A 12,881-nucleotide genomic window follows, 5' to 3' on the forward strand; every position below is an offset into this window, starting at 1 on the left:
GGAAAACAATTTGCAAAGACTGTTGATGAAAGCAAAAAAAAAAAGTATATGAAATACACTATATATACCCAGTTTTGTAAGCTCCCCCGAATCGGGCTTTCAAATGGTTAAATGTCTTGAACACTATTATAACTAGACAGATATACGCAATATATTATGTTCCTGAATTAAAAGAGTGCTTTAAAAAAATTGCTTCAATTTTTCCTGAGAATTTCCAGTTCTCCACACCCCCTTTTTTTTTTTTAAAAAACACAGCTTCAAATTTTAAGTAAATTGTCCATCTTTTGTTGCCTACCCTCACAAGGTTTCCTAGGAGCAGGGGTCCCATGCCCTCTCTAATTTTCTGGGCACTCAGTTCACAGTATACAGCTTTTCGATTGCTAGCTATATCTTTAATTGTTCTGAAAGATCTCTCCTCTGCACTTCAAACCCAACCCTCTCGGTTGCCTCTTTCCCTTCCAGGTATTTTCTGCTTCTACACATACAACCACCATTTAGCTAGTCATCCAAAAGAGAAACCCAAGAGGCTCCACAGATGCAACTCCTAGGCTTCTCTCCTGGTCATCTGACAGTTACTGCAGCCCCTGAACATCTCCCGCCCGGCTCAGTCACCACCGCCAGCCACTGCCTAATTTTGAGACCAGGACTCCTGCAGTGTTATAGCCTCCAAATCCACTGCATCCCCTTCGCCACAGGAACATCTCAGAACGCCAAGACCCCGCTGCACAGAAGCCCAGCTGCCATCACAGGAAGTCTTTCCTGGTCCCTGGCATGGAAGGAGAGCTCCTCTATCCTTCCCCCCACAATGCCTCCCTCCCCTTCCCATGTCTCCCTCCCCCTCATATCCTGACTTCCCTTCCTCTCCCGCTTGTTTTCCCTTTTAAGCCTCTATCTTCATTGAAGGTCGATCCCTTTGACTAGACAATCTTTCCCCTCCTGTCTCAACCCTTCTTCAACTGGAAAACAAACCTCAACTATCACCTCTTTTTTTAAAGCTTTCTTTGATGTATATAGCTCCGTCACCCTCTCCTTCTGTTGCTGACTGGTTCCCAACTCAATCTACCGCCTCACTTAATTCAACACAGTGCTTTACTGTACCTGTTTACACAGGGCCATCGCCACTAAACCTGGGCGCAACTTGAAGTAAGAGGTTTGTCCCAGATCTTGGGCCCCCCAGAATCTGAACGTGAAGGCCCCAGTCACTCAGCCTCTCAGTGCCTCAGTCACCTCCCCATATAATGAGGGTCCTCATCACCGCAATACCTACATCAGCTCATTGAGAGGATGAGTCACGTGGTACATATAAAGTGCTTGGCCAGTACTTGACACAGAATACTCAGAAGTTAACAATTCTTACCTGAGTGAACAGCTAAAAAGATGTCTGAAAACGTCCCAGGATCAAGTATTTCAGTATTTTCTTTTTCCGGCGCTCAGCAAAGACGACTAGGCAACAAACTAGGCAACTCTGTTCTGATAAGCTCCGCCGTCGAGCACTCCCGGCTCGCTCCAACACAGAGTGCACTGAAGTGGTTTGCAATATCCTCCCCGTACACTTAAAGATAGGGACGTGGGTTCAAGGAATCATACCCAAGTCATCGCCATGGACAGATAAGCTCATCCCCCATGACGCCCTCATATCAACATAGCATCAATTTAAAGACCTGGTCCCTGCTGGCCTCAAGCCCACAGAGCCAGGCCGCCACTTTTGCCCCAGCTATTACTAAGGTTCATTCTCTTCATTCCTTCCTACATTTTTTCTTTGACCAAAGCAAGCACTGTTCAAGAGGAACATTTGCATTCCCCTTCCCCTACCCCCAAGGCAGACACTAAGGTGCCAAATGAAACTGAACACAAACATTCCAAAGTGGCCATCACACAGGGCAGCCTCGTTTGGGAATGCTGTTCTAGCACCACTGAACCAGAGCTTCCAGAAGCCCCTGTCCGAAAGGTCAAAATGAATCCCACAGCAGAAACCAAATTCTAAGAGTGAAAACCCAACTGCACCTTGAAATGAGCGGGCCCACGTTGGCAGTGGCTGTCGGATGAACCAAGCACACTGGCCTGTGGGCGCAGATGGAGGCTGCAGGTGACAGGTGGGGAGGTCATTTCCCAGAGGATCCATCCATCCATAACCGGCTCTAAATGCCACATTAAGGAAGTGGCTGCTTTGTGACAGCTTACCTATTCAAGGTCGTCACCACCATCCCCACCAGTAAGGATATTTCATATGCTTATAAAGAATTATATGTGCATACATGTGTAAGTGTGTGGTACTTACCTTGTGCTGGGGTACCAACTTTGGGTAGGTGTTGGGGATTGGAAACACTGTGATATGACGGCATAGATCTTAAAGGAAAAAAAAAAAAAACCCAAAAATGAAATGTAATGATCCAGGAGTTAAACGGAGATAACATGTATCTCCTGGAATTCTGAGGAAAAGCCTCTCTTTGGGATAGGGCAATTCAGGTGATGAGATCTTGCAAAATGTAGGCTGAAACTTGACTTTTGCCTGGACAGCAGTTCAAGCTAGACCAAGAGGGAAAGGGTGGTTGAAACAAATGGTGTGCAGAGTATGTACGGAGGTACCTTAGGAGGAAGCCTGAGTGTCATATTTGGACTTCACTGAGTGCTGAAGGAGCTGGGGTACCAGAGGACCCAGCAGTGTGTGTTAGAATGGATTGAGAAAGCACGTTAGAACAAGGAGAGCAGCTGAAGATCACTAGGAAGAGACAGGATAAGGGAATGAGATCAACATTATGAGGAAAGGCTGTGAGGCTCAGAGGCCTGATTCCCCAGGCCAGGCTTGGCAGCAAAACGAAATGTGACCAACCCAATGGTTTTGTGACACCTACAGATATTTCAAGGGAATTTATTGAAATCTAAGAGAAAAGACATAAAATTGCTTTTGTTCCTATGTTCATTATAGAAAATTTAGAAAACACAGAAAAGCACCAGAAAGTAAATAAAAATGATCTGTAATCCACCAGATTTTTTTTATTAATGTTTGGTTATTTTTTAAAATTGGCATCACATAATATAAAACTTTTATTTTTGCTCTTTTCACTTTATGTCATGAGAATTAACCCCTCAATTAAAATGTAGAAGCTGGAAGAGAAAGTCAGATTCTCTCCTACAGCATTCAGAGGGAGCAATACCAACACCTTGACCCCAGATTTCTAGCCTCCAAAACTGAGAATAGATTTCTGTTGTTTTAAGCCACCAAAAAAAAACTTACACGCACGCACGCACACACGTACATTCTTTAAAAATGTGGCTTTTAATGGCTACCTAATATTCTCTTTGAGGAATTACACCATGATTTACTTAGCAATTTCGCTGTTAGGCACAGAGTCTCTGTGAATTTTCCCTATCATAAATAACCCTGAGCATCATCCTTTTAAATAAATCTTTGTGCACGCTTATTATTTCCTTAGGGTAAATTTCTAAAAATAAAAGCGCGGAATCAAAGGGCTTGAAATTTTCACATACAGTGCCAAGTCCTTCCGAAAGCTGCCGTGATTCACATGCCCATTGCAGGGCACAAGAATTCCCACTTCACTGCCCCATCACAAACGTCCAAGGATTCGGTCCTCAAATAAGTGCATCCAATCTATCTATCCAACAAACAAATGCCGTTAGAAACAGATGACAAGTGAGCATAAGGGTTTATCAGGGAAATTTTAAAACCACTACTGGCAAAATAACTCCGAAATGCATATGCCATATCGGCAGTGGTCTTGCAACATCATTTTACCATGAAGTCACCACATTTTCATCCAAAACACTGTCACCAAATCCTATTTATGATTGAAATATAAGTTTATTGCATTTGATTTGATCTGGAGTAACAGACTCCAAACTTGGTTAAACTGTACAAACCCATTTTGTATTTTCCCCAGGTCATAATGTAGATTAATCTTATTGCTCAATGAAAACCCGCTGTTGCCACATCAAACTACCACGGTACCCCTTCTCTGTGACAATTACATAAGAAACAACTTCTTCACGACCCCAATATTTGGGCAAAATTACTAAGTACTTTAAAAGGCGGAATGCGAGGTAAAAGATTTGTATTAACTTCTGAAGACCTGACTCTGTGATTTCTGCCCAACACCTGACAGACATCTTTTTGATCAATAGTCCAACGAGGCCAGGTTTTTCTGTTTTAGTTTTAAGTACAAGAATGTTCAAAGCAATTTAAGGAGAAATTACTCTAACACCAGTGCTTCAACATAATAAAACACCTTTCAGCAATGATTTGTAATCAGCCTGAAAAGTACCCAGTGACACAGATAACATAAAAGTAAAAATAAGACCAGATTACTGTTTATCTGATTTCCATTTTGAAAATTCAGTGACCAAAAATATTTTCTACCTACTACTAGAATGTCTCAATATACGAAACTTAAATGATAAGACAAATAATTATGTCTGTTACTTATATATTTATTAACTTTAGTAAAGTCGGTCAAGTGAGAACTGCCAAGTGTTTTTAAGAGAATACCATCTAGTCCAAAATTAGAGGCAAATTCTAGGAATTATTTTATTGTCAAGTTATGTAAGAAATTATCTACTGCCCTATACATACATATACAGAAGCCTTGTAAGTCTCAGATCCCAGGGAGATTTTGACAACTGGTTTTTCTTTACAGGGACAACTTACACAGGAACACATATGTATAGAATACTAGAAGTCAGAAAACCAGATGTATTCTTACAGTTGGCTAGCCAAATCTTAAAATTATTTTACCTCAAAGTTTTAAATACTACCCAGAGCAGAAGACTACTTCCTGCCCAAGTTCTCAACAACTTCCAACCCTAAAAAGCTGCAAAAATTCTCCTAAGTCCTAGATTGTTCCTTCTATTCAATTGGAACCAAACTAAGTGTTTCAAACATCACTGTTTCAGAGTGAGCTTTAGAAGCTCTCGATCAGGGCTGAAATGTACTGGAAAATAAAAGGAACTCACTTTTTTTAAAAAGTAGGGAAAAAAACCCTGGATTTTATAAAGTGATAAAGTCTAAATTACCCTGATTATCTATGAAACTATTTTCTCTTAATAATGAGTGGACTCACTCTTCCTCATCAGCTCAATGGCTATCAGAAACTGCAACAAAACACATTTTTCCTCTCTTGTCATCACGTGTATATACATTGTATATGTGTGTGTTCTGTTTACTGCAATCCTTGGCCACGGCTTTTAAATGTGTTTGAGAACAAATTGCTGATCCCTGGGTGGGCAGGGAAAGGGTCCAGGGCGGTGGTTTTGTATATTGCTGAGCACATTAATGGGACTCACCAAATACCATATTTATTTTACTTGTGGCTTTCAGGGTTAGGAAAGAGAGGTTAGGAGTTTTTCAAAAACAAAACATAAACCCCAAACAGGGAATTAGAGCAAAATTACCTAGATCATTCAGGCCAACTTACTTTCTTTTCCTGAATTTTTAACATTATAAAACTTCTCTCTTCATGGTGTATCTGTTTTGTCTGTTCCACCTCTTGTACAACTTGGGTTCTGAAATCTTTTAAACTGTCCCCTTATTTTTAAAATAACAAGTATCTTGCTAAAACTGATACTTTCTAGAGCCACATGCCATTCCCACTGGTTAAGAGGCAGTGATTGTTACTGGGATCATCTGATTCTATCATACTAATACCCAAGCCTCACACATTAAGACGCCCACGATCAGGGCAGACAACATGCCAGTGCTGTCGGCAGTTAAGCTGTATGGGTCTAGCAGAAAAATGTGACTTTTCTCTACCTAATTTTGTCAAGTAGGTTATGGTTTGGGGTCACTCAAACAAAAAAAATCTTTGGTTTAACCTGATTAACTTTCCAAGTTCTCAATCAGGTGAAGAGAGAAAGACAGTCTCATGTAATATATTCTTACCCTTAGAAGTCAACAGATCGCCAATCTAAGAGACACAGAAAAGTTTCTGAAGCCATTATTATCTTGGTATGTTAGCTGAATTAGTTAAACACAGCAACTCCTTAAAAAAGCAAACTTATTTTTAAAATTTTATCTCAGTGGTAGGGAAAACAAATAGCAAAGCAGCAGGTAAGTTTCAAGAAAAAAGCGAAACATGCAATTCAAGGCTCCATCTCTTTGAAAAAGAAGGAATGTCAGTAGTACTCCACTTGTAGTTAAAAAACAACTAGCATGTAAGCAACGCTTTCCAAAATAACAGTTTAATAAAGGCAATTTCCTCAGGTGAGAAGGCAAATTTCTGGCTCACAGCAATTCACCTGGGGCTCACGGCAATTCACCTGGGGCTCACAGCAATTCACCTGGGTTGCACTACCTTACAACCATGTTAAGAGTAAAATCTTGTGTTTATTTTGCATTGTTTTGCAGGGGCTTAGGGCTCCCCTCCGTCTTCCCCATTTAAACAGTTCCTATCTTACAAGTGCACAAAGTGCTGAGGGCTTGTATGTTTTAGTTAAATCCTCCGCAACCTTTGGTTTCACTATCAGAATTTTAGTTTACACACAACACAGTATCGCCATAATAATCTCAACATCCTAATCGCTTTAGAATCAGTTTACCTTTCGGTTAACCTCATACATCAGCATGCAATACCTGTAAAAACGCTTTTACCGAGACTGCATACTTCCTTGCATCTAAACATAAAGTTCCTTTTAGAATGTTTAAAGTCGGTTTCGTGGGCTTCTTAAAAAGTAGGCGGAAAGTATTGTTTACTGGGCTCCAGATAATGTACCTGCAGGAACTGAGCCATTTAACAGGATATTACAAATATCCCAAGTACAAAATTCTGAAATGTTTGTTCACGAGTTCCCCCCACGTTTATCGAATTTTGTTTCCACCAAAAGAACGCTCTGCAGCCGTTAACATATTTACGGTTGTTACGGACGCACCACATGAAATTGACGCTCAGACGTCAAAGTCCTACTAAAATAGCCTGGATCGTCACTTGGTGAACTGCAAAGTTTGAAACTCTTGTATTCAACTTCTGCTCCCCACAACCGCAAAGCCCCTAAACTTACAAAACCTAATCATCCAGGTTCGGGGTCTTTGACTCATCAGAGAAGAATGCGGCTGAAGAGTTATCTATTAATCCAAAATGCCTCAGCTGAGAAGATATTTCACCAAGAACTTTCACATTGAAAGGGAGGGGGCAGGGAACCGAAGGTGTCTTTTAACGAGAAACTTTACCCGATTTTCTTCCTTAAGCCACACAAACACACCCCACAACTTGCAGCCCCAGACGCAGAGCTAAGTGCTGACCCTCTCGGTCCCAATCATCTGAGGTCACCCAGGAGTCAGCTCTCGATTCCGCTTTTAAAATCCGGGGCAAACAAAGCTGAGCATTATACTTACAAAGGTCTCAGCAAAGTCCTCAAAGTTACGCAATTTTAGGCACGCAGACGCTCGTGGACCCACAAAAACACACTCTCCGATGATACAGCCTCCCGGGGCCACAGTTTGGGGCGGTGTCTCGGGGCCAGGACGATTCCCAAACCCTCGACCGCGGCGCTCCCTCCCCGGCGCAGCCCGGCGCCCCGGGACCCGCGCCCCGCCGGCCGGCCGCCCGCACTTTGCAGAAAGCCAGCGGCCGCCGTCCCAGGTCGTACTCGCCACCGCACCGAGCCACTCCGTACCTCTTCCTCCTGAAGGTTGGCCTCGTTCGGGGTGTTCTCCTTCTCGGCTTTGCTGCCGTTGTTCATCTTCCCGGTCCTTCCTCGCCGGGCAGGGCTGGGGCGCGGGGCTGGGCGAGGGCGCGCTCGCCCACTTTTCCCTTCCCCGGGCGCTGCGGGGGCTGGAGCCGGGGCAGCGGCGGCTCGGCTCGGCTCGGGCTCGGGCTCCCGCGGCGCGGCGAGACAGCGGCGGCGGGCGACTCAGGAAGTGCGAGGGAGAGACGGGGCAGGGCGAGGCGCCGGCGGACCGAGAAGGGGACGGAGACAATCGGGACCCGAGAGGGAGACCTGGAGAGGGCGGGCGGGCGCGAGGGGAGGAAGGAAGAAAGGATGGGGCGAGGACGCGCGTCCCAGGAGTGAGCCCAGAGAGTTGGGGATGTGGCCGAGTAGGGGCCGGGGGCGGCCGCTGCCCGAGCGTAGCAGCTGCTGGAGGGAGGGGGTGAGGGGTACCCGGAGAGGAGCAGGAGAAGGAGGTGCGGGGCAGCGGGGCGCGGCTGGGACCCGGAGAGCCGCTGAGTGCGCGCTCCTGGCTGGCTCTGGGAAGTACGGGCTCCAAGCAGCTCCCCTTCTCTCGCCTGCCTCCCTCTCTCCCTCCCTCCCCTCTCTCCTCCCTCCCCTCCTCCTCCTCTCTCCGCCCTCCCTGGACGTGGGCTGCCGGCTGGAGCCGGGAGGAACGGGACGCGGGACGGCAAGCCCCCCGCGGGAGGAGGGGCTGCGCCGAGGGCGGCTGCCCTGCGGCCGGATGGCGCGCGCCTGGGAGGGGCGGCGGGCGGCGGGCGGCGGGCGGAAGCGGCGGACCCCAGCCCCCGACGCCGCGGTAGGTCGGAGGGCGAGGGCCGAGGAGGGGGGAGGGAAGAAGGTCAGGTCCTACCGCTTGCACGGTCCCTGGGGGTCGCCGGGCGTTTCGCGCAGCTCGGAGAGGGGCTTCGGGGAGGCAGGCCCTGCCCGCGCGAGGACCTGGAAGTGTGATGTGCTACTTTTGTTTGCTTGCTCTTCACGAGGGATTCGCACCCCAATCCCTACCCCTCCTTTTCAGTACCGGCCTAGACCTATTTCTTCCCTTCCTAGTCGGCAGCTTAAAATGACAGGACGCGAGAACTCGAGTGACATCCGGGGGCAGCCCGCTCCGGGCCGGCGTTTTCAGGGCGCAGCTTCAAACCCACCTCCGACGCCGGGCCCTCGGAAACCTCTCCAGCGTCTCCGAACCCGCCGCCCCTGTTCAGACCCCTCTACAGCTCTTTTCAGACTGTCCTAGAATTATTTGTTTACCTGGCTGCTTCTCTTTACTCTTTTGGGAGATCCTTTTTGGAAGACGAGACCGGGCCCTGTTTATCTTTTGAATCCCATGGCTATTTGAGTACGCTATCTGGTATACAGTAGGCGCTCAATAAATAGTTGTTGGCTGAGGGAATATTTCTCACTGCCAGACGAACTGGAGGCCAAGACAGATGATATTCAGAGGGTCAAAGCCGCTGAAAGAAGGGAGACTCAGCGTCCTGGGACGTCAGCGCACTATGCTTGTTTACGCACCAACCACGGAAGGAAGAACTGCCTGTTTCTGTTTCCTCCTCTGAAATGGAAGTAGTTCTATTTATCTACCAGGAGTTTGCTATTAGAGGAAATTATAGGTTGATAGATAAAACTATAGCACCTGGCACCCATTCGGACCCAGTTAAGTCTACCATACCTGGGAGCTGACATGATTAATTTCCACTTTCCCTGAGCCAAAGAGAACTTTTACAATATTGTATCATTTAAGCTTTCAAACTTAGTGACTGCTCCAAACACATAATTTAAAACTCCAAACATCGGTAGATTTCTCCCTCACTTCTCACTCCCAGGAATTCTCTCTCACAGCACGCTGTTCCCTTCCAGCACGGCGACAATCACAACTTCTAATTATTATTTGTTTGCTTCACTGTTTGTCTCCGCCCCCAACCCCCCCGACCTCCTCCCCCACTAGACATTCTTTACCCCAGACTGGTTTAAGTGCTCCTGGGAATGGGATGGGGGTGGCGGCGGAGTTGAAGATAAGGCTTCTGCTTTTAGGGAATTGAAAGTGGTGCTGTGGAGACAAGATACCCCAAACAACTCCGCGGCAACGTCACCGCTGATCCTGGTTAGATGGTAAAAAGCAAAGAAAGTATTTGCTTTAAGAGCATTTTGAAGAGAAAAAAAAAAACCCACAGTACTGATACTTGGATTTACATATTGGATTTTTCTGGTGTTGGGGGGCGTCTGGAGATTTTGATAAAGAGATTATATTGCTGTCATATTGTCATTTCTCTCTACGGGGGAAAACAAATGTCCCCCGGATGAAAATAAACCAAGAGTCTGTTGAAATTGCAACTGAAGTTCAGAAGAGGCAAGGGTACAGTTATTCTTCCTTCAGTTATATAAGGAACCACGAGGGGGCGATGTCTTTCTGAGCAACGGCCGACTGGTGGTCTTGGGCCCCTGTGCTGACCAATAATGCCGGCACTTTGCCCTCCTTGGCCATTCTTGCGTGTTCCTGAATACACTCCACAGAAAGGCATTGTCTTCGTGGAGCCTGGCCGAGGACCAAGAAAAATAACAATTGACCTAGTCCTTGATAGTCCCCGGCAGACTCCACTTACAAGTAGGTGGATGTTGGGTGGTCCTAGTGTGCTTGGAGAACCTCCCCTACCCCCATCCAAGGAAATGTGGCTTAATCTCAAGCAGAGAACCTGAGTCCTTTGTCTTGAAGCCAAGTTGGCACCTTGTCCATTGTTAAAAGTCAAAACCCTCTGGAATAAAAAATGAGAATAAGTTCCATGAGAGGATCCTTGTCTGGCTTGTTTATTCTTGTGTTCACAACATTGAGACAGTGCCTAACACATAGTAGGCACTCAATAATTATTTTTGAATGAATGAACACATTCTCATCAGGTACTGATTCTAGGGCTTGAATGATATGAACAGATCCTTCCAAGACCTTGCAGAAGGGACTGAATTAGCCGAGGTGTCTCGGCATGGAGAGCACCACAAAGGCACTAGGCAGATTTCATGGAAGTGGACTTCAGTCGTTATTTTGCTGCGGGAGACCCTAGATAGAGAGCTTGTGCAGAATGGGACAATTGATGAGATTTCAAAAAGTAAAAAATAAAATCACACCACTCAGCACAGGGGCCCAAGACCACCACTCAGCCAATCAACTGACAGACACATCAGGCAATTTACAATAAAGCAGGGAAATCTATAACATATAGTCAATGGTGAGTGTGAAATTCAGCATATTTTCAGAAAACACCCTGGGGATGGGGTAATATACCAGGAAAAGAGGGACTCCTATTTTGCCCTTTCTACAAAGAATGGTTTAGATTTATTTGGAAGAACAATCGAGTTAAGTTGCCAGCAAAACTCAATGAAAATCTATAAATAGACTGGGTATTTATACAACTTTGTGAGTGAGGCAAAAGAGTTGGGGGAAGGGATGTACATTCATTCAGGATATAAATGATCTTTATGACCTGTTTACTACTTCAAAAAAAGAAAGTTTCAAGATGAGATCTCCTCAGTAGCAATAGTTTCTAGACATACTAAGACAACAAAGGGATTTTATATCCTAGAAAAATGGGGCTAATGACCAAGAAACACCTGCTTTTCCCCCTGCCCGCCACTTTACTTCATTGCTTCTGGCCTGGAAGGTTGCTTGCTAGATTGACAGGGACATATTCTATGCACCTGTAGTTTTCATTCCTCATTTCTGTTTCTCTAGCAGTGTTCATTTTGAAGTTTGCTTTAAGAAATCCAAACCTATAATTATGTCTTAAATGTTCGTCTCTGGGAATTGCAGGCGTTAAAGGTCTATTCCGAGGCAATTTGCATGGCATGGCCTTTGTCACTCTGTTAGCACCGTGGCAGAAAGCTGCAGTATCTAGCACATGTGTTGTGATTTTCTGTTAACTCTTCTACATCCTCTGCTGGACCAAAAATGTTTTTGAAGCCAGAGGCTGTGTTTGATTAGTTTTTGTCATTCTTAACACATCTCTCTCCCTCACCCCTGCCCCCACCCACCTCCAGGCCATCACCACCTTCCCCTGATTTTATCTATTAATTTTTAATTGTGGCTAAGCACACACACAACATTGTATTTACCGTCTTAATCACTTTTAAGTGTATGGTTTAGTGGTGTGAAGTATATTCACATTGTTGTGCAACATCCTGCTTTTTACCTCCTAAAATAGCTCTGAGATTCAATCACTTCCCTCCAACATTTATGGAAGCCCATGCAGCCATGTGGAGAGGCCCACTGGAAGAGAATTAGGTCCCCCGCTTACAGGGGAGCTCTCAGCAGACAGCTGTGGCCAATTGCCAGCCTTGTGAGTGAGTTATCTTAGAAGTGGATACTCCAGCCCTAGTTGATCTGCCCCAGCTGACACCACATGGAAGAGACATGAGCTGTCTTCACTGAGTCGCCCAAATTGCAAAACTGTTAGCAAAAAAAGTGAATGCTTTTGTTTTAAAACACTAAGGGGTTTTTTGGGGAGTATAATTGCTTTACAATGTTGTGTTAGTTTCTGCTGTACAGTGAACTGAATCAACGATATGTATACCTACATCCGCTCCCTCTTGGACCTTCCTCCCACGCCCCTGCATCCCACCCATCTAGGTCATCACAGAGCACTGAGCTGAGCTTCCTGTGCCTTATACCATGTTCCCACTAGCTATCTATTTTAGACATGGTAGTGTATATACATCAATCCTAATCTCTCAATTCTTCCTCCCTCCTTCCCCACCCTGTGTCCACATGTCCATTCTCTGTCTATGTCTCTATGTCTATTCCTGCCCTGCAAATAGGTTCATTTTTCTAGATTCTACATATATGCATTAATATGTGATATTTAAAACACTAAGTTTTAGGGTGGTTTGTCATACAGCAGTAGATAAACTGAAACGTAATTCGCATACCTAGAAATGGGATCCTGCCATTACAAAAACGCAAAACATGTGGCAGTGGCGTTAGGATCAGGTGGAAGATGGAAGCTGGAAGAACTTTGAAGAGTCTGCTAGCAAAGAGCATTGGGGTTTTTTTCTTTCTTTCTTTCTTTCTTTCTTGGCTGCACTGACCAGGGATCGAACCCGTGCCCCCTGCAGTGGAAGTGCAAAGTCTTAACCACTGGACTGCCGGGGAGGTCCTGGAGAGCATTGTTAAAAGACAGTGAAAGTATTGTCACTGCAGGCAGGAGAAAAGGAGACCC

At 45.4% G+C, this 12,881-nt stretch overlaps 1 protein-coding gene and 1 long non-coding RNA gene across 6 annotated transcripts in view; one reads left to right on the forward strand and one right to left on the reverse strand.

The window, feature by feature from the left end:
• RBPMS (RNA binding protein, mRNA processing factor) overlaps positions 1 to 7,901 on the reverse strand; it is a 186,668-nt gene extending 178,767 nt beyond the window's left edge. For all 5 annotated transcript variants that reach the window (XM_067721756.1, XM_067721753.1, XM_067721752.1 and 2 more), the window contains exon 1: positions 7,624 to 7,901. In XM_067721756.1, the coding sequence (XP_067577857.1) occupies positions 7,624 to 7,689 (66 nt within the window). In that variant the 5' untranslated portion in view covers positions 7,690 to 7,901. The remainder of the gene's footprint in view (positions 1 to 7,623) is intronic.
• A 446-nt stretch (positions 7,902 to 8,347) lies between these two features.
• Positions 8,348 to 10,458, forward strand: LOC137216039 (uncharacterized). The gene is made up of 2 exons (XR_010939557.1): positions 8,348 to 8,476; positions 8,728 to 10,458. It is a non-coding gene; the product is annotated as an uncharacterized lncRNA (long non-coding RNA).
• Positions 10,459 to 12,881: the final 2,423 nt, after the last annotated feature.

The sequence above is a fragment of the Pseudorca crassidens genome, chromosome 21 (assembly GCF_039906515.1).
Source record: "Pseudorca crassidens isolate mPseCra1 chromosome 21, mPseCra1.hap1, whole genome shotgun sequence".
NCBI classification, from domain to species: domain Eukaryota; kingdom Metazoa; phylum Chordata; class Mammalia; order Artiodactyla; family Delphinidae; genus Pseudorca; species Pseudorca crassidens.